This window comes from Camelus bactrianus, chromosome 4, assembly GCF_048773025.1.
Source record: "Camelus bactrianus isolate YW-2024 breed Bactrian camel chromosome 4, ASM4877302v1, whole genome shotgun sequence".
Taxonomy (NCBI): Eukaryota; Metazoa; Chordata; class Mammalia; order Artiodactyla; family Camelidae; genus Camelus; species Camelus bactrianus.
The window spans coordinates 90,778,165-90,797,920 of NC_133542.1; the positions used below are offsets into that span (position 1 = coordinate 90,778,165).

At 39.8% G+C, this 19,756-nt stretch overlaps 2 protein-coding genes across 2 annotated transcripts in view; one reads left to right on the top strand and one right to left on the bottom strand.

Annotated features, from left to right (window-relative positions):
- UBAP2 (ubiquitin associated protein 2) overlaps positions 1-1,289 on the top strand; it is a 95,464-nt gene extending 94,175 nt beyond the window's left edge. Inside the window, exons 27-28 of the mRNA XM_074363160.1 lie at positions 65-256; positions 338-1,289. Of these exons, the coding sequence (XP_074219261.1) occupies positions 65-256; positions 338-433 (288 nt within the window). The 3' untranslated portion in view covers positions 434-1,289. The remainder of the gene's footprint in view (positions 1-64; positions 257-337) is intronic.
- A 3,598-nt stretch (positions 1,290-4,887) lies between these two features.
- The window catches only part of UBE2R2 (ubiquitin conjugating enzyme E2 R2), an 89,582-nt gene continuing 74,713 nt past the window's right edge, over positions 4,888-19,756 (bottom strand). Inside the window, exons 3-5 of the mRNA XM_074363163.1 lie at positions 18,535-18,632; positions 7,173-7,307; positions 4,888-5,881 (exon numbers count right to left, since the gene is read on the bottom strand). Of these exons, the coding sequence (XP_074219264.1) occupies positions 5,662-5,881; positions 7,173-7,307; positions 18,535-18,632 (453 nt within the window). The 3' untranslated portion in view covers positions 4,888-5,661. The remainder of the gene's footprint in view (positions 5,882-7,172; positions 7,308-18,534; positions 18,633-19,756) is intronic.

A 19,756-nucleotide genomic window follows, 5' to 3' on the forward strand; every position in this document is an offset into this window, starting at 1 on the left:
GGTGGGTAGGCTGGTTGGGAGATGCTGCCAAGCGGGCCTTCACTGTTGTCTCTCTGACCTGCAGACTTTTGACAAGCAGGGATTTCATGCAGGGACCCCTCCACCGTTCAGCTTGCCCTCGGCCTTGGGCTCCACCGGGCCCCTGGCTCCTGGCGCAGCTCCTGGTTATGCGCCCCCACCGTTCTTGCACATCCTGCCTGCCCACCAGCAGCCTCACTCACAGCTGTTACACCACCACCTGCCGCAGGACGCTCAGGTGAGCGCAGTGGTGGAGGCAGCCACCCTGCCCTGGGCTGGGGGCTCTGCTTCAGCCCTGACAGCCTTCTCTCCTCCTCAGAGTGGCTCCGGTCAGCGCAGCCAGCCCAGCTCCCTGCAGCCCAAGCCGCAAGCCTCCAAACCTGCCTACGGCAACTCTCCATACTGGACAAACTGAGCCCCGAAGAGGGGTGGGCTGGGGTGGGGCTTACTCTGGGCAGGAGAGAACACACGGAGCCCATTTCTCTAGGAGCCCGGCGCCCTTTCCTAGAGTTCCTGAGACATGTAACTGTGTCAGCCGAGCCTCTGTGGGGAGCCTGCCTCCCAGACTCGCTGTTGTATGTAGTGTATTTATGTATGTATTTGTAAATGTGATAGAAGTCTTGGGGGAGTGGGGGTGCCGCTGCTACTCTTAGCCAGCTGCCAGCTGTCCCCACTCAAACCCCTTCTCGCTGTAGCAGAGTAAGCCCCTCCCTCCCTTCTGCCTCCAGGCCTTCTACACAGTCCTCTCAGCGGGCAGCGTCTGGGAGGGCTGGTTTAAGGCAGTCTGGGTACTGGGGTCAGGTACCAATGAAGAATCACGACTTATCTCGCTCCCTTGTAAACCACTACTTGAGTTTTCTTCCCCGTGTGATTACTTTATCCATCTCTTTTTGAGAAACTGGTCCTTTTGTCATGCTCCCCTTCTGCCAGATCTTGCTCTGGGAATAGCAGAGATATCACCCCCCGCCCACCATAAAAGTGACACCTGTTTGTCTTCAAATAGAGCAGGGGCTTCTGCTTCTGGTCTGGTCTTGTCCCCAGAGACTTACTTTCTTCTGGCTGACCATTTTTAAAATAATCTGAATTTGCGCTCAGAGATACTCAGCCAGTCAGCTCCCATTTAAAAAAAAAAACTGAAGATATGCTTTCATTTCAATGAGAGCATGTCTCCAAGCAAAGGCTCCTCTATTTTGGTCGTCCTAAACCAGGTGGGCGACTTTCAGAGGTTTTCTCTTTTGCCCAACTCCACCTAATAAAATTCTGAGAGCATGCTCGGTCTCTGTGTGGTGTGACTGAGGGATGGCCCAGGGCACAGGCCACCTGCCTCTGGTTCCTGGGACCCTGGTCTTCACAGGGCTAAAGTAGAGCTCACGTGGTCCGTCTTCTGATGACAGGCTGTGAGAACTTCAGTTGGTATCTCTTGCTTTGCTGGGCCCAAACAGCATCCAGGGAAGGAAAAGGTAAGTGATGCAGCTGAAAAAGAAAGCTACTCCTCCTGACAGGGCACAGGCAGTGTTTATCAAAGTTACCTTTGCTTTTCTTGTGACTCTGTAACAGACTTAGGGGACAAAGCAGTCTCTCACGGGGGCCTGTCAGCAGGAATGTTAGGGCAGGGCATGCTCTTTTCCAAAGGAACAAAGATAAGAACTAAGAACAGTTTTAGGCTTGTAAGAAAGAGAATAAGCTTGAGCAGCTAAACCTGTCCTTTGCTCTTCATCAACCAGATGCAATCTTGACTGACAGCCATGGGCTCTGGTGGAACAGATGGCTAGTGAGTCAGGGCGGCGTGAAGCTGGTAAGTGGGTCCCGGGCTAAATAACTGCTCCAGAAAGTCCCAAGGAATTAACTCACCGGGGGCCAGGGGCCAGGATTCTGACTCCCCCTGTGCTAGTCCGGCTCCTCCCTCTTGAATCCAGGCCACCAGAAACAACCAGGGCCATGAACTCTCCCTGTGTGTTGGCCTCAGGTGTTGTCTGAGGCATTAGAGCGTCTCATTTCAAGAACCAGCCTAGGGGTACAGTCTTCGCCTTTTCTTTTTTAACCTTGGTCCATGGTCATGTGCTGCTATAAAGCCACAGCTTGGGATCCAGACTTTTAAAAAAGATGGGTGTACACAACTGAAACTGAAAATTAAATTACATGGTCTCACACCTGATCCCTGCTTTTTAGCAGCAGGAAGTTAGATGACAAGCGACAATAATAACAGAAAACTTGCCTAAGGAGGGCAGTAGAGCACCCACCCCCTCCTTCACTTCACCGACCTACTTGTATTAGCAGATTGTGCCCTATTTCAGAATTAAGGTTATTAACAAATGCCTTTGTTTTTAATAACCCTTCTTAAAGGCAAGTAAGGATTTGGGGATGTTTATTCTGTTAGGAGGTAAGCTGAGCAGAATGTCATAAAAGGCAGGTCAGCAAGATTTGGTTTCTGTTTAAATTTTTCAGCTGAGCCCTGGGCATAATAAGCAAGGGAACAGGAAATACTAAGACCTTTTAATTTTAACACACAAAAGAAGAGGGTCATCCCATGGGGAAGTAGCAGTACAGGTATGTTTTATTTCACATTTTATTAGTAGACAGATGGGCAGAAAAAGACAAAATAAACCACTAAAGGGGAAGTCAAACACAAAACGCATCAGATAATCTTTTCTCATAAGTTAAACTGAAGAAAAACACCTACAATTTCATCTAAGAAAACTATTAAAGTCAGGTGGGTCCTGCTGGTTTCAGAATAGTTGAAAATTGCATCTGAATCTTTGTAAATGTAAACCTTTTTTTAAAATCAGTATGGGAGGGGTGGAGAGTTAATTTTCAGTGGAGAACTACACATTTTCCCCTTCAATCTCTTACTATGTTTGTCCCAAACAAGGAAACAGCAAATAAGCAAATTACCACCAGGGACAAGCAGAGAAGACTACAAAAAGTTTGGCTAATAGAAAGGAACTCCGGAATGATATGAAATAAAAGTGGGGAAGACAGAAGCAACAACTGAATCTGAATCATATTATACTTTTTCCACCCAGCCTCAAAATACACAGACCTGGAGAGCACCCAGAGACCTCCACTAGAATCAAAAGGAACCTAAAAATGCAGGAGTCTGAGTTCATGTTACACCAAGTAATCAGCACAACTGTACTCACGAGGTTGGGGCCTGAGCCTGAGAGCTCCGCTTCCAAAAGAAAAAGGTTACATGCTCCAGTTTTCTTTTGCCATAGGATGTGTTCTCAGGACAGAGCTCTGGAACCAGCATCTGGGTTTTACAAATCTGAGCTATCAGAATGTCTACCTGCTAAGCAAATCAACACACCCCAGTCTTTCTGGAACTGATTGTACTCTTATCAGAGGCAAACCCAGCCCTCAACAGTAACACCCCGAAGGGCTGAGAGGTACGAACTCTACCTGGCTCTCTGGCTCCCTGAGTCAACGTGTAACAGAGGCCGACAGGGCTGAGCAGCAAAGCACCTCCCACGATGCCAAGGTGTCTGGCCTGCCCTGGAAAACAAATGCTTTAGCAGTAAGGAAAAAGGCTTAGTTTTAAAAGGGGTCCAAGAGAGTGAGACCAAGCTACTGGCTGTAAACAGGACTATGGGAGTGGTGTGTGTGGGGGTAATCAGAGTATTATGAGAGACTCTGGGCTCCAGAAGATTTGTAAGTTATTTGACGTGTCACTTAGGAAGTGTGGGGCATAAAAACCTAGTTCCAACATCCTTCTACAAGAGTTTGTACTCACTGTTTGTCAGCTGCTCTTTTCTCTGAGTTATGACTTCAGTCACCTGATTCAGGGGTGCAAGTAACCCATGGAGTTTGGACAGGTTCTGGGACCAGGCTCAATGGTGTCCTGTATGAACCTTGGCATGTTGAACATTCCCACTTAGTACTAGACCAGACTAGTCCAGAGATGGCTGCTGGGGATTAGCAAATGTTTGGAGAGTTTGAATGAAAACCCTGAGATCAGAAAGGAAGGAGGAACTAAGGATGCAAGCAAGCATCACCTACTCTGTCCTAGGACCCACCTACCCCTCATCAACCCTTCCATTCTGAGCTACACGATCTGAAGAAAAGGAGTTGACACTAGTGTGCAGGGATCTGACAGGATTATAGCCAGTCTTTGCTGTATTTTCCCTCCAAAATATTCCCCACTGAAAGAAAACTGCCCTCCTAGGAACTGGCCCACTCCCGTAAGAAACAAAAATCACCGCCAAGTTCTGAAGTCCCTGGTTGGTGAAGCTTGATGGAATTTGGTATTGATTGAAGTAACACATGATCGAGACGGGGAAATCAAGGCTGCAGCAACTGCAGAGCAGGAAGATCTAGTGTCGCCAAGACACTGTCTGCAGCCAACTCCCTCGGCTCTGCCAGAAGAATCAGAAGAAGCTCAGGGAAAGCTCCATGCACAACTTCTGCTGGCAATCCACAGCCCAAATACATTGAAAGGAGAGAAAAGTCCAGGTCACATCCAACGAGGAAAGCGGGAACCGGTCACTCATGTCTCACGTATCCACAGTTACCACTATCAGTATAAGCAGCTCAATGAAAACCAAAATCTTAACACATGCACCTAGTATTAATACTGAGTAATTAAAACTGGCTACTTAAAAAAAAATCCGCAGTAAGAGTGTATCTCTCAGGGAAAGGCCATGTTAAATATATAACAGATGTTTTCTCTACGAACAGTGGTCACCAGTAGTTTTGACTTTTTCCCCCAGCAGCATCAACCAAAATTGGCATAGTGATTTTTAACTCTCTGTTCCCATCACTAAGACTCCACACACACGCACACATACACACACACTAATCCCCACTCTCCCCACTCCCTGGGGGAAAAAAAAACAACTCTGCTTTCAAAATAAATAGCAATCAAGTGCTCAGTTCTATGTAAAGTATGAATATTTATTTCAGGCTTTAGATCCCAATCGATTTCAAAAAACAAAATCTGACTTCTCAGAGTAGCTGAGGCCTCCCTCCTTGTTAGGATGATTTTCTGGAGGCTGAAGGGGGCGCTGTGCCCTTCACTTCATCAGGCTTACCCTTAGCAAAGTCCCTGATGCCCGCTGTACCCCAGCCTTAAGAAGAGAAAGAAACAAAACTCACCACCATGGTGCCGAACAAATGCACACACACTAATGTAAATGAGCAGCTAAACCTTGGCAAATTTGCTTTTTTTAAAAAAAGTTTTTGTTTTGTGGGGGTTTTGGGCTTTTTCTTTTCTTTTGCTACCCAGCATATGCAGCACTTGTGAACTCCCAATGGGTTCCCAGCTTTAAACACATTAAACGTCTTGATGAAAGACTAATTCTTCAAGAATCTAAAAACAGACCAAATGTGTTTCACTGTGAACACTTTGTAGAGACGGAGTGAGGTGAGAATTTAGGTTGAAAGAAAGAAAGAAAGAAAAAATCAATACAGTGATGGAAGGGCAAAGAATGCAAGAATTCAGACATTCTGTGGAGGATTACGTTCTCTCCGTTAAGAGGTCCACAAAAAGGAGCAAACTGAGATCCATAAGGGGAGTCAGCAGGAGCCGTGTTTGTTTTCCCCACCCCCGTGATAGGTTTTTGCTGAGGGGCCACTGCTAGGTCCCCACTTGCTCCCCTCCCTTTGGCCTGAGACGGCAGGGCAGTGCAGGGGCACTGAAGGAGCACGTCACGACTCCTCATTCCCAGAATCATCATCATCGTAACAGTCGGCATCTTCCTCCTCCTCATCTTCATCATCAATGTCGTCGTCGTACAAGTCGTCATAAAGCAAATCTGAGCTGTTGTCATTGGAAGGCACTTTAGTTTTGATGCAGTATTCCGCCAGGGTCGTGGGGACCTTCACTCCGTCCTTTTCTGCTTCGGCTTTAGTGGCTGAAACCTGTTTCCTGAAGGGAGGATAGTTTATCTAAATCTCCGAAAGATGAATTTATAATTGGTCTAAGAAATTAAAGATTCCTTATGACTCAGGTTTCTGAACTTTAGTACCTACCTACCTACCTGAAGGCATCCGACAGGCCCTCTACTACACCAGAGGTTCGAGCCCTTCAGGTATCATTCTGAAGGACACTTAATAACGCCTTGTGAAGGGTGTTCAAAGTGGTGGGTCTCAAATGCTGGTTAGCCAGAAACCACCTCCCGATTTTTTTCGCCCAGCCATCTCATCCTAAACAGGATGCAGCCCCAACAACTCAATAATCCTATTTGCACAAAGAGTAAAACCCAAGTATCTTATGTTGGATTTCAAAGTCTTGCATGATCTACCTCCTTACCACTTCATTCTCACCACCCCATTACTTTCTCCAATTCCAAAACATTCAGGCCACCCTGGGTTTTTCTCCAGTACCATCAACATACCTAGTTAATTTTTCTGTACTCTTCTGATCTACATATGGTTGGCTGATTCTTGTCACTCAGGTCTAAAATGAAACATCACCTCACAGGTGATATCCTCTGTTCTGACAATCCAATTTAAAGCAGCCATCTTCTCATTCCTTCGTATTATCCTACCTACCCACTCACTATCTAGTATTTCTTTTCTTTTTAGGATTTTCCTCATTTTTGTTCACCTTTCCGTTGTCCTCCTTGCCCCCCTGAATGTGAGCAGAGACCTTGTCTATCTTAATTCTATTTCCTCAGTTCTTAGAACACAGCCTGGCACATACAGCTGTGCAACAAACACTGACTGTATGAATGTATGAAGGCTTCATACATGTATGAAAATGTGACCTATCAAGGGACTAGAGAAACTGAACTTGAAAACCAAAGCAGTATTCTTCCTCCTGCCTCCTTTCTAATTAGACCGACTTCTCTCAGTTGCTCTTGCTCCCTTACTTCCTGACGCTGCCGAGGCCTACAGGCTTGAACCTCTTCTCACAGCGCTCTCCCTGAACCATTCCACCCCTCCCCACGGTTCTGACCCTTCACGGTGACAGCTCTCAAATCATCAGGGTTCAGCCCATACTTTTCTTCTAAGCTCCAGGCCCTATATAAACATTTGGATGTCTCCATCCTGGTGGACATTAGGCTCAGGCAGAAATCTCTTCCCCAAAAATAAATCTAACTGAGAGACACGGAGTAGACATTTGAGTTCAATTTAAACTCTTGGTTCTAGGAAATACTTTGGTTCTGTATGAAGATTTGAAGTAACCAAACAGAAGACAAAACACAGCACCTTACCTAATGATTTCAGCATATTCTTTGTCTTTTCCTTTACTGTCCCTCCATTTCCTGAACATAACCGAAGCATCCACATTGGCTGGGGAGAAGGTGTTGGGCTCATTAAGCAATGAGATTACACTTAACAGGATAGTCCTAAAAACAGGAAAAGAAAGGGTCACCTACGAAGACTCATATTCACAGGACTCAAAAGTATTTTGGTTTTAAACTTAAGAATATATTTGAGACCTTAGGGGAAAGGGAACAGAGTATCAAAATCTTGTTTTCAGTACTCAATCTGACTAGGCTAGAACAAGCTGCTACCTGGGAGACAAAGCAGAGGGAATCTCAGGTTAGCATAAAGGTCATGTTACAAAGCCAAAAATGAACTCTGCAGAAGGCACTGTCTTAACTGGCTACATGTTCCAATCTACAAAAAGGAGAGGCCAGAAAGCTTTTCAAATCACATATTTTAAAAATTGTAAGTTAAGTGCAATAAGAAAAAGCAAAAGCAAAATTATTTAGCTTGAAGTCTCTCTCTTCATGAGGGAGGGTAAAAATGATGTTACTCCATATATTTTAATTCATATCATGGCTGCTTAGAAGATCTGAAAAACCTATTACATAGAAATGCACTTCTTCTCCACATTTCTAAGGGAAGCAAGACAGAGTTTAAGCAGGAGAATGGCGAAAAAGCAACAGCCTTGACATGGATGAACTAGTCTCTGAATAATAGAAATCTTGATTCAGAAATATTTACTAAGCACTTACTATGTGCCAGAGGCACCAAGTGAGCTGTTGGATGTACAACAGTGAGCGAGTTAGATGCCATCCCTGATCGCCCAGGGCTTAGAAATCTTTTTTCTTGTGGGAAATTTTCATCCACAGATAAAAACTAGACACCTTAATCACAGGGAATAAAGTTTCTGTTAGATAAAGTAACAATAAGCTCAACAAGTTTCAAAAATGTTCAAAGTAATTCCCAGGCTTTTTTCCACTACAAGCAATGTGCATGGATGTAAAGAGAAACATGGGAGGAAAAATTAAATTTCTCTACCTTTTCTCATTGGTGCGAGGTTATAGATTGTGTTGTTGCAAAATAGCCTTTTGCTCCTGGCCCCAAGCAAAAAATAAAGGGAGGGAACCAGGCAATTAGATGTTTGATTTGATGAAACCTTTTCCTAAAAAGGGCAAAGAGTTTCTGTTATGTGATTATACAAGATTATGACAAAGGCACTTTCAAAGAAAACGTTCTCATCTAATTAAAAATCCATTTATCACATACATAATAATACCCCACTCTTTCTATCAGGTTAAGAGTAACTCCTTTCCTTCACCCTTCCCCATCCTTCGGAATTTCTTCAGTAATCACACCCAATACAGTAACCACTAGCCACATGTGGCCACTGAGTACTTTGAATGGTAGATGATGCATAAGAAGAAGTTTAAACAGTCCCATGCAGTCAGTGGCCATGTAGCTGGACAGCGCAGGTCTAGATGAATTACATTAGCCGAATTAGGAAATCTTCCCCAAGAGTGGTTTCACCAAGTTGATTTTCTTATATCCTGTGTTTCTCATTAAAGTTCCAAACTGGGAAGTAAAATTTTTAAAAATAGTGAACCATCTATTTCTACCAAAACAAGAACTCACTTCTAATACCATGTACTCCTAAATTGAAATCCATGATGTTTTCAGAAGCATCAAGCACTTAATACAGCTGACACTTTCACTTTCTTCCTTTGGAGAGCAGAATCTTTTTTTCCGTACAGAGAATCCATTCCACTGTTTCAAGTGGGGTTAATCTCCTTTCCTTCTATACTTTAAATCGACAATCATGCCATACCTTCATAAAAACAACCTACCTACCCATAGCAGTAGACATGCCACCAAGTGCTGGCCAAAGGATTCCATCCATCTTGCCATGATGATGGGTTTGGGAATATGCACGTGACCCACACTGGGCTAATCGGAACCCTGGTAGGAACTATGATGGTTCTAATAGCTGAAAGGCAATTTTTATTCTTGGTAGGACTACAACTGTGAGAATAGAGAAAGCCTAGATCAGGTGGCCATCTTTGTCACCAAGTGCTGAGAGCCCGCCTAATTTAAGGCCGGTACAGAGCAGAACAGAACTGAGATTTTCCCCGCCTCCACCAAAGATTCCTGACTCAATTCATATGCAATATCCTATTCAAAATTTCAGAACCAGTATGTTGTGAATGGGTTACAGGTAAATTATATATGATTCCCTCAGGCAGCTGGATGGGTAGGACCTGGGACAACTTGAGCCTCTGGAACAGTAACTTCTGGCCAAAGGAACATGTTCAGTTTACTACACTGTGATCTACAAAAACTATCTACAGATACATGTTTCCTATGTACCATGACTGGAAAAGGTTCAGAAGCAGTATCATAACATAGTTTACACTGTCTAGCACTTGTACCAAAATAATTTAACACTGGCGTTAACACCTGTAACATGGCAAACAATTCTGCAAGGTAAGTATTATTAATCCTACTTTTACAGAATGGAAAAACTAAACTGTGAAGACAATGCTGATAGAATGTACAAAACAGAACTGAGCCCTGGGACTATTCCAATGATTACCTCTTTTTCTGTTGTTAGTTTCGGTAAGTGTTTAAAATCTTCATTTATTGTATTTTTTTTTCAGAATAAAAAAAGCAGAAGGTGAAGAGGGTTAACAATAAGTGAAAGAAAAGAAAGAAAAACCAAATAATGAAACTATCAAAATAATATACACAATGAAGAGGTCACCAAAGCATATGAAAGTGATCAGTTTCCCGAAGAGCTGAACAAAGGGGGAAAAGGATAAGGAACACAATATACAATCATTCTTTCTATCCATATAAATTCACAGTTCCACGTGAAGCTTTAGTTTTTAGCAGAAGTAACATCTGTCCATTTAGACAATCTTGTGGTATCTGGACATGTATTTCTTGGATTAGCAGAACAGACCTGAGGGCCCATCCCCAGACTCTCAGTTCCCATAAAGAGTAACTCCACTTCTCTACTGTAGGTTTTGAGGAATAATCCTGTGGTGTAAGCGTTTAACACGTTTCACAATAAAGAACAGACTTAATCCAGTACGGATCTAGGATAAAAATACGGTAGAGTTTTTAAGTGTACTCAATTTACTGCACAATACCCATGACCACCATTATTACCGAAGTCAGAGACACTTCTAGAAATACATCTGCTTCCTCTGTTCCCACTTTAGGCCACGGCAAGGGACTATGCTAATTTTCAGGACACAGGATCTGGGCCAAAAGAGAAAAATGCTGAGAGGAGAAAGGAAGTACAGACAGACAAAAGGACAGACGAAATTACTCCAATTTATGTAGCCCTCAGGTTCATATTTCAGTTCCTTTTGCCTGCTTCACTATCTGGGTCAAAATGATCTTGCTACCCCCCCTCGAATAAACAGTACGTTTGTAAGCAATAAAAACACCAGAAGAAAATGGAAAACTAACCACTCTTTCACAGACACACACACACAGTCACACACACTAGCAAGCTATCAAGTTGTAAAGTTCTATGGAGCTCAGACATGTTTAAAACAAAACTGAAGTATTTTAAGAGACAAGAAATCATAATTAGACATCTAAGACCCAATGGGTAATACTGTATTTGTCCCCTTTTTCACAGGCAATAGTCAAGGAGATGGGGCTGCCCTTTCTCTGTTAGCTACTATGTCACCACAAGTACAACTTTAGCAGGGAGGGCAGAAATAAGCCTTAACTCAGCAAAGAAGATGGTTTACAGGTCTCCATGGGAAAGTTTGGAATTTTGCAGGATTAAAGACTTGGCATTTCCCACCAGTGTATAAATACACCATCCAGGCAGCATGTGAGGTGGAAAGGGTTCATAAAAACCTCAACTTGACTCTTAGAACATATACACATACACAAGAGATACAGAAAGAAACAGTTTGACTGAGATTTTTAGGTTTTACACGTTTGATAAAAGTTGACGTATGGCGAAGCAAAGCTCAGTGCCTGACCTAGAAGGGTTCTTTTAATCTTATTTACACTATTTCAAAAGATGGACCAGTAACACCAGAAGATGACCCAGTTAAAATTCAGTCCTCATTATGTTTCAACATGGGAGAGGAATTTAAAAAGGGTATCATGGCAAAGAAGTCTGTTATGACTGGAAAAATAAAATGTCATAGCTTAATGGTCACATATTATAAATAGTTTTTCTTTATGCTGTTAAAAAACCAACAAATACAATAGTTCTGCTGTGCAGTCCCCGAAACACATAGTAGGAATGAGGGTCCCAGATGAAAATACACAAAATCACAAAATCAGAACATTTTAGTTTAAAATGGAAATTTAAAAAATACACAAAATATGTATCATTTGCACAGAATGAAACTGGCAATTTGAATGCAATGGAACCCAATATGCAAACATCAAGGGAGCAAATAAAACTGTCCTGGACCAGAATGGGGTTTTACAGGCACCCTAGGAACAGTACAGCTATAGCCGTTCTCCTTTGACTTTGCCACCCAACAGTGCAGTCCCTAGCTCCCTGCCCTTTCAGTGGGTTGTAGAGAAGACCAGACAGAAGAACTTCCTACCCTACTCTTGGGACCCTTTCACACGAAGCAGGGGCCTCTAGAGAGTGGGTCCATAAATCTGGTCCCACGCTGTATCTTCACAGTGCCAAGGAACATACTATTATCTATCCTTCACAGGAAAACAAATCTCTGCCAAAGACCACTTTCGTATCAAAGGGCCTGCAGGAGGTATGGTAGGTAGTTTTGGGGTGGTGCCTCAGGAAAAACACTTTTGAATTCTATTGCAAGGTCTGAGAGATCCCCCCAAAGCTTCCCACTTGGTTCTGGAAAAAGCACATTTTGCTCCTTCCAACCAGCAAGAAGAGGCATGGAGTGGTGCTCCTAATCACATACATATGGCAGCATCAGGGGTCCCTACCCCCTACCCTCCCAACTTCATTCTTTGCTGATTAATGCCTACTCCTTAAAACCTTCCAATTCCATAAGGAACTCTCATCCCCTAAACTTAATCTTGGACATCTGAGGATAGGACTGTGGATCTCTTCTTCCAGAAACTTTGCTGGCTTCCTCTAAGAGGAAGAGAACTACTGCACCTTCAGTGGACACTAGTTGGCTGATGCTCTGGGATCCCTACAATTTTAGCATAGCATGTTTTTCTTGCCTTCCCATTTGGCCAACTCTCACTACTCACTGGGTCTTGTTATATAAATTGACTTAGGCTTTCAAAGGTAAGTGAGATGCCTTACTCTTCTTCAGGTTACAAAAGCCTTCTATGTACAACTTTATTTTCTGAATATGTTCACTGGGGTGCTAAATGGAAAAGACCAGTGCAGGTGGACATGGAGAAGTCCAAACACATGTGAATATGGAACCACTTTCAGATAACAATGCCATGCAGCAGTCAAGACTCTACAACAGGCCAAACTGAACCTTATAGCATCTCCACTGCTGTCTTGCTACAGCCATAGACTGGATATGGATGGAGTGTAGAACTCTGCTGACTCTGGACAACTCAGCAGCAAAGGGACTTCATATCTTGCCTCTTGATATTTCAGTGCCATAAATGACCTGTGAGAAGTATGTACAATTTACCACCTTAAGAATAACAGAAACAAATGGGAAAGGGTAAAGTATTTCACATCAGGTTGTGCTCTCCTGACTTTTCAGAGTTCTGGGCACCACCAGGTATCCAAGGCAGATGAGGTTCCACAAAGCATACAAAACACTCTACGTCCCTTAGAAATTCACAAACACCAAAACTCTCCATTTACTCTCCCACTCCAAGATTAACACATTGAAGGACCATGTGATGATTACATGGAACTAAGAAACAAAAAGGTCTTCAGAGACAGACCGCACTCTGTCTGTGGAGTGTGTATCTACTTCTACTTAAACCAATCCCCATTCCTTGTGGCCTTTCTCTCGCCCTTTAAAACAGCCTACATTCTATGTAGTATGTATCTGTCTTTACTAAAAAAAAAAAAAAAAAAAAAAAAAAAAAAAAAAAAAAAAAAAAAGAAGAAGAAAAGAAAAGAGAAAAAGGGTCTGAGAAGGTAACTAATGATTTCCAATGCAAATACCTTTAGTGCCATGGATGATCAAAGGAGCAATCTGAAAACAATGCGACGCCTCTAAACAAAAAAGCATAAAAGCAAGGAAGGCAATTCCTGAAGTGAAGTCCAGGGAATGCTTCTAAATTGGGGCTCAAGTGACCTGAGGCCCCAGAGAGAAAAAAAAAAATAATAATGTTGGCACCCAAAGTGGCAAAGGTAGTTTTAGAGGGCAGATTAGTATGAAAGGAGTTCCCTGCCCTCAATGGACTGGATTAAATGAGAAACAGGCCTTTTTCTCCCCTGCAACCCCTACCCTCTGGGTAACAAGCCACTGCGGATTGAACCCAGAACCTTGTGAACACGAGCATGCACTCTGCCACCGAGCTATACCCATCCCCAAGGCCTTTCTTAAAAGAAAAAATGTTCTTAATATTTTAGACCGGGACAAGGAAAATACAGCCTGTGTGTAGTGTGTACACAAGAGTAAAGGCAAAAATCTGAATTTCCATGGGTAATGACAATAGATTATCCATCTAGGCAGCAAAAGAACGCAACGAGAAAAACCTTATTTGGGGCTCTGTTTCTGAAGAAAGGAGAGGCTTGTCTTCTCAAAGGGTAGGTGGGGTGGTGGGGTGGTAAGCGTATGACTCAACACTCAACCTCCAAAACCAGGAATCACTTAACACCTTAGAGCTACCACTTCTTCTAGTCTAGGGTTATTACTAGCCCTGAAAAACAAGGACCAAAGTCATACTTAAAGAACAACTCCGCATTTTTAGTCAATGTTTCAACAAATCTTCTGAAGTATTTAAAATCTTTTCTATATATTGTCACTTTGACTATACTGATAAAATAATGTGTGTCATTTGAAAGCATGCCAGCCTCTTAAACAATTGTATACGGTGGAAGAGATGAGAAAAAGGGTAGCCAAGCTTTTCTATAGCAACAATAAATAGCAGAGTAGTGCCCACAAATTCAAGGAAAGAAAGCATGATCCTTAAATCTTATGCCTAGTTAAAACTGTCATCTGAAGTCTAATGGCATACACATTTCCATACACACAAGCACACATTTTGAACATGTAAAAATTCAGGGAACATTATATGGCTCCTAGGAGCAATTCCTCGAGAAATTACTAATGGACAAATTTCGGTCAATTAATGGATCAAACAAAGTAAGACACTGGGCAGCAAACTGAATTCATTTAATAACTTAAGCATTTTAAAAATTGGGATTATGTTACAAAACGGTGTAGATTAGAAATTTTCATAACCCTAACGATAAAGAAATAATGTTAGAAGGAAAAGGGGGAGAGAGAAGATGGGAAGCAGAGTAAGTATATTGATTTTCCCTTCTTTTATATCCAAGTGATAGTATATTATTTGATTCTGAAAAATCAAGTTAATAGGTATGTATAAATAAAGTTAAAGGTACAAATAATCAGCTACTATTGTGTGATGTAGGGATATGAGAGGTTGAAGTAGTAGTCTAATTTTGCTAATGATCATAAAAGATTCTGTGTAAAGCAATGGTCTTAAAACTAAAATATTCATGCCCCTGGAGGTATACGAAGTATCATATCAGTTCTCCCTTCCAGTTTCCCTTTTCACAATTGCCCTTTACAAGAAATGCATACCTCCTACACATTCCAGATATTCCTATGCTGCACTGCCCAGTGATGATGAAACATCACAACTACAAAACAAAGAGAAACTTACAAACAGTTGACCATTTTCCTTTCTCATAAATAGTTTTGTTAAAAGCATAAAGTGACATTTTAAAAAGGAGTGTTTTGCTATATGGTAGAGTATAATAAATTCAGATATGTATAGACTGGAACTGCTGGAAGTATATTTTCATGAAAATGAACTAATTCTATTTCTGACTATTAAGAAATGTATCATCCTTGAGGGAAGAGTCCCATTAAAGTAAAGCAGAAAGCATAGTGACTATGTGGTGACTCCTTACTTCAAAGACATAATAAATTTATGGCAAGTCTCTGTGTATGCCTGATTTATCTGAGAATTAGAATTCAGAGGCATGATGTTTGCCAAGGTAATGTGTATTAACACATTTATTTGAATTAAAAAGGGGAGTCATTTTCTTCTGATAAAAAATATATACTGACAAGATGTACTGAAATCCAAAATACATCTATTGTCTCAACCCTTTCTAAGTATACTAGATTGAACAAAGTACATAAAGGAGTAAGTAACCAGCATAACCACAGTCATTTAATATGTCTTGAGTGGACTTTTTGGTATACACTTCTTAGAAAGTCAGAAGCAAATACATAACTTGGTAAGAAATGGCTAAGAAATCCTTGTGCATATCAGGAAGCTTCCAATTATTTGCTTTTGACAAAAGTGGAGACTCTAATAGTTACTAGCTTCCAGATCATTAAAAATGATTAACAACAATGACTGAATTAATAAATGGGGGAGAACAGATTAATCTCCTGTGCAGAAGAATTTGAAATAATTTATACAGTCTCCTCAGCCTCAGTGAGGTATAATTCCCCACTCCTTAGTGTGGGCTACACATACGACTTCCTTCCTTCTAAAGAATACAGAATGGAAAGGGGGCAAAGAGGAACTTTCCAGTGGAGAAACCCTAAAAACAAGAGTTTCACAGCCCACTGATGAATGTTAACATCAAGAGTGGCAAGTTGTGTTGACAGTATGTCCTTGGATATAAACATGATAAAAACATACTTAACCTTCTCCGTAGTCTTCCTCACCAATACTCAATATCCCAGTGTAATAATCAGAGAATCTTAAAAAAAAATTTTTTAAATCCCAATTGGGAGACATTCTACAAATACTGGATCAACATCATCAAAAAATATGGAAAGCCCAAGAAACACAGTTGCCGAAGACGAAATGCCTATTAAACATAATGTGAACCTACCATGCATGGGGGTACTGGATGGAGCAGAAAAAAGACATTAGGTAAAAACTAAGGAAATATGAAAGAGTATGGACTTTAGTTAATAATAATATATTAGTACTGGCTTACTAATTGTAATAAGTGAACCATACTAACATTAGATGTTAGTAATAAAGAAAACTGGCAAATGCTGGGTATTTGGGAACTATCTGTACCTTCTTCACAATTTTTCTGAAACTCTGAAACTGTTCTAAATTTTTAAAGTTATTTTTTAAAAAACACAATGAGGACAAATTACAATGAGATAACCATGTCCACCCAATGGGATGACTATAATAAAAGGACAATAACAAAGGTGTAGAGAAACTGAATTCTCACATGCTGCTGGTGGAAATGTACTATTTAGTGCAGCCACATTGGAAAACAGTCTGGCAGTTCCTCAAAAAGGTAAACACTGAGTTACCATATGAACCATTCAACTCCATTCCCAGGTATATATCCAAGAAAATGAAAAAATATGTACATAAAAAAACTTGTACACAATGTTTAGCATTGTTGATAATAGCAAAAAGTAGAAACCCAAATTTCCATCAACTGATGAACAAGGTGTAGTATAAGCATTCAAATATTATTCAGCCATAAAAAGGAATGAAGTACTCATACATGCTACAAGGATAAACCTTGAAAACTTGCGAAATTAAAGAAGCCAGTCACAAAATAGTACATATGGTTATGATACCATTCATATGAAATGTTCAGAAGAGGTAAATCCAAATAGAAAGTAGACTGGGTTTCTTAGGGATATGGGTGGAGGGGTGGGTATAGAGTTGAGGGGTAATGGAGTACAAACGCTTATAGGTATGAGTTTCTTTAGGGGTGATCAAAATCTTCTCAAATTGATTGTGGTGATGGTTGTACAACTCTGAGAATATTAAAAAAAATAAAATATTAAAAATATTTTTTAAAAAAGTGAACCATATATTTAAAATGGGAGAATTGTGTATCTCCATAAAACATAAAAAAACAAACAAACAAACCGATTCACAACAGATTACTACATGATTTGGAGGGGGCTAGGGTGGTAGATTGATTGATTTATTTTAATGGGAGGCACTGGGGATTGAACCCAGGACTTCATGCATGCTAAGCACACGCTCTACCACTGAGCTACTGAGCTATATCCTCCTCACTACTACATGATTTTTGCCAAATAATTCCAAAGGAATTAAAACGTTTTAGTTCCACTGCCCTAAAATTTTTATTCCACTATCATCACATGTAAATAAGGTTTCTTAATCACTGCACCTACTATCTATCTATCACACACACACATATGCACATGTATATAGATATATACAAAGTATATATAATGTATATTATTCATACATATATGTATATATATAAAAGTAAAGCTGTATTCTGCCTCATTCTAGCAATATAATTATTCATGGATACAGAAATTAACTGAAAACAAATTATCAGGCTAAAAATGCATTTCTAATAATTATTAACTGTAAAAAATAAAAGCATATTCAAAGTGTAATATACTTGTTTTTAATCAACAATACATTAATAAAATAATTGAATATAGAAATGTTTAACTAGAGCCTTATTGTCAATACAGATTTTTGTTGCATAAAAATATAAATAAGGCTATCAAACAAACATTTCAAGTATTAGAATAAAACTCAGTAGGGAGAGTACAATGGAAATGTGAATGCAAGGAGAAAAAAATGAATTCTTTATTTAATTTTGTGATGTAAAAAACTGCACTTAAAAACATGCAACAGTCTACATAGTTTTAAAAATTCTTGTAAGGGTTATGTGACCAACTCCCACACATACAGAACATCACTAAAGAAAATGATTAAATATCCATCCATCTAGACAGAGAGTTTAACAGATCAATCTAGTTGGATAATCAAAGGAAATTACAAGAAATGTATGTCTTCCAAATCATAAGAAAAAAATCCACATTTATCCAAAACAAAGAAAAAAAGTCAGATAATAAAAGTTCTTTTAAAAGTATTACTTAAGGTCAAATTTTAGTTTTTAAAGATGAAGACTTAAGAATCCTAGCATAAGGAGGCAACCAATCCTAACATGGAAGTCATGAAATCCAAAGCAGCAGGGTGGAACTTAGGTAACATAAGAGGAAGAATTCAGACTAGAAAAGTCCTTCCAAGGTGAACACAGAGAAATGATTAACAATATGCATCATTACCCGTAAAACAGCTCTTCAAAATGATGCGTACATGCTACCTAAAGATCTAGAAGAGGACAAAACAGCCAACTACAGAAAGGATTCTTCTGTACTTGTCAAAAGACAGTATCTAATATCCAATCTTAAGAGCCACCTAAAAACCAGATTATTCCTTATGTAATTAATTCCTTACCTGACATTTTGAGTAGGATTCCACCTTTCAGAGGGTAATTCTCCACTCTGTGGGTCATCTACAGGCGGATGAAGAATTGATATGCATACATCTCCATTCTACAAGACACAAATATCACATTCAGTAAACACTCAAAAATGTAATATTAAAAAATGTCAGTTGTGCTAAAGTTTTTTTTTTATTTTTAGAAAACTTATTTTCTTATCATTAGGGGAGTAAACAATTCTGCTTTTTCTTCATGTTTGGAATCAATAATAATGAAGAATTAAGACATTTTTAATATTACAAATATTCACTCTGACCAATCTCCAAGACACAATTCTTAGTTTAAAAAACCACTGTGTAGTACCACCTTTCTTAAAAAAAAAATCATTTAAAAATTGAAAAAAGACAAATTTGATAAATCATGTTTTAACAGTCCCAAGAAGCAACTAAATATTTCTCTTTATTTTCACACATCTGTACCTAAGGTATATTAAGAGAAACAAAAAAAATCTGACCTTGTTTAAAATCTGTCTAGAGAGATGCTATAATCACCTTTAAAATCAATCACTGGTTTCAATAACTAGTTTATATAAAGTAAAACACATAAACAACTTAATGAGAACTTCCTCAGACAGAACAATTTACCACTAAAATTAAAATATTTTGGTTCATAAATTTAAATTATAGGACTTAATCCACAAGTACATTAACTTTTAAGTCAAACACATAAGGATCGTCTACCATATGCAATACAGATTGTTAACAGAATAAACAACATAAATTAAGATATAGTCATCTATCTTTTGCTCTAAAAGAAAATAAAAGATTCAAATTCTTTAAAACTTAGAACTATATAAAGCGTAAAAATTTTACATATAAATCCAAATTCAGATATATCCACACACACACTCAAGATAACAGAACATTTTTAAAAGGAGAATAAAATTTTTAATAAAATCAATACCAAATACTATATTCTAAAACTGTATCATTGTTAAATGCCACGAGGAAGTTAAAAAAAAGCACCACAGAAACAAGGAGAGAAGCTATGTATATTTAGAGAAGATACCTGGGAGGTGATTGATGTAGGGGAAAACAAAAACAAAAACAAAAATAAGGCTTAATGACTGAGGAAGCTCTGAGATGGGCTTTCAATAATAAGTACAATTTTAATAACATAAGGGAAATTTAGACATGAGTTTGCCTGAAGGAATAAACCAACATCATAAATAGTAGA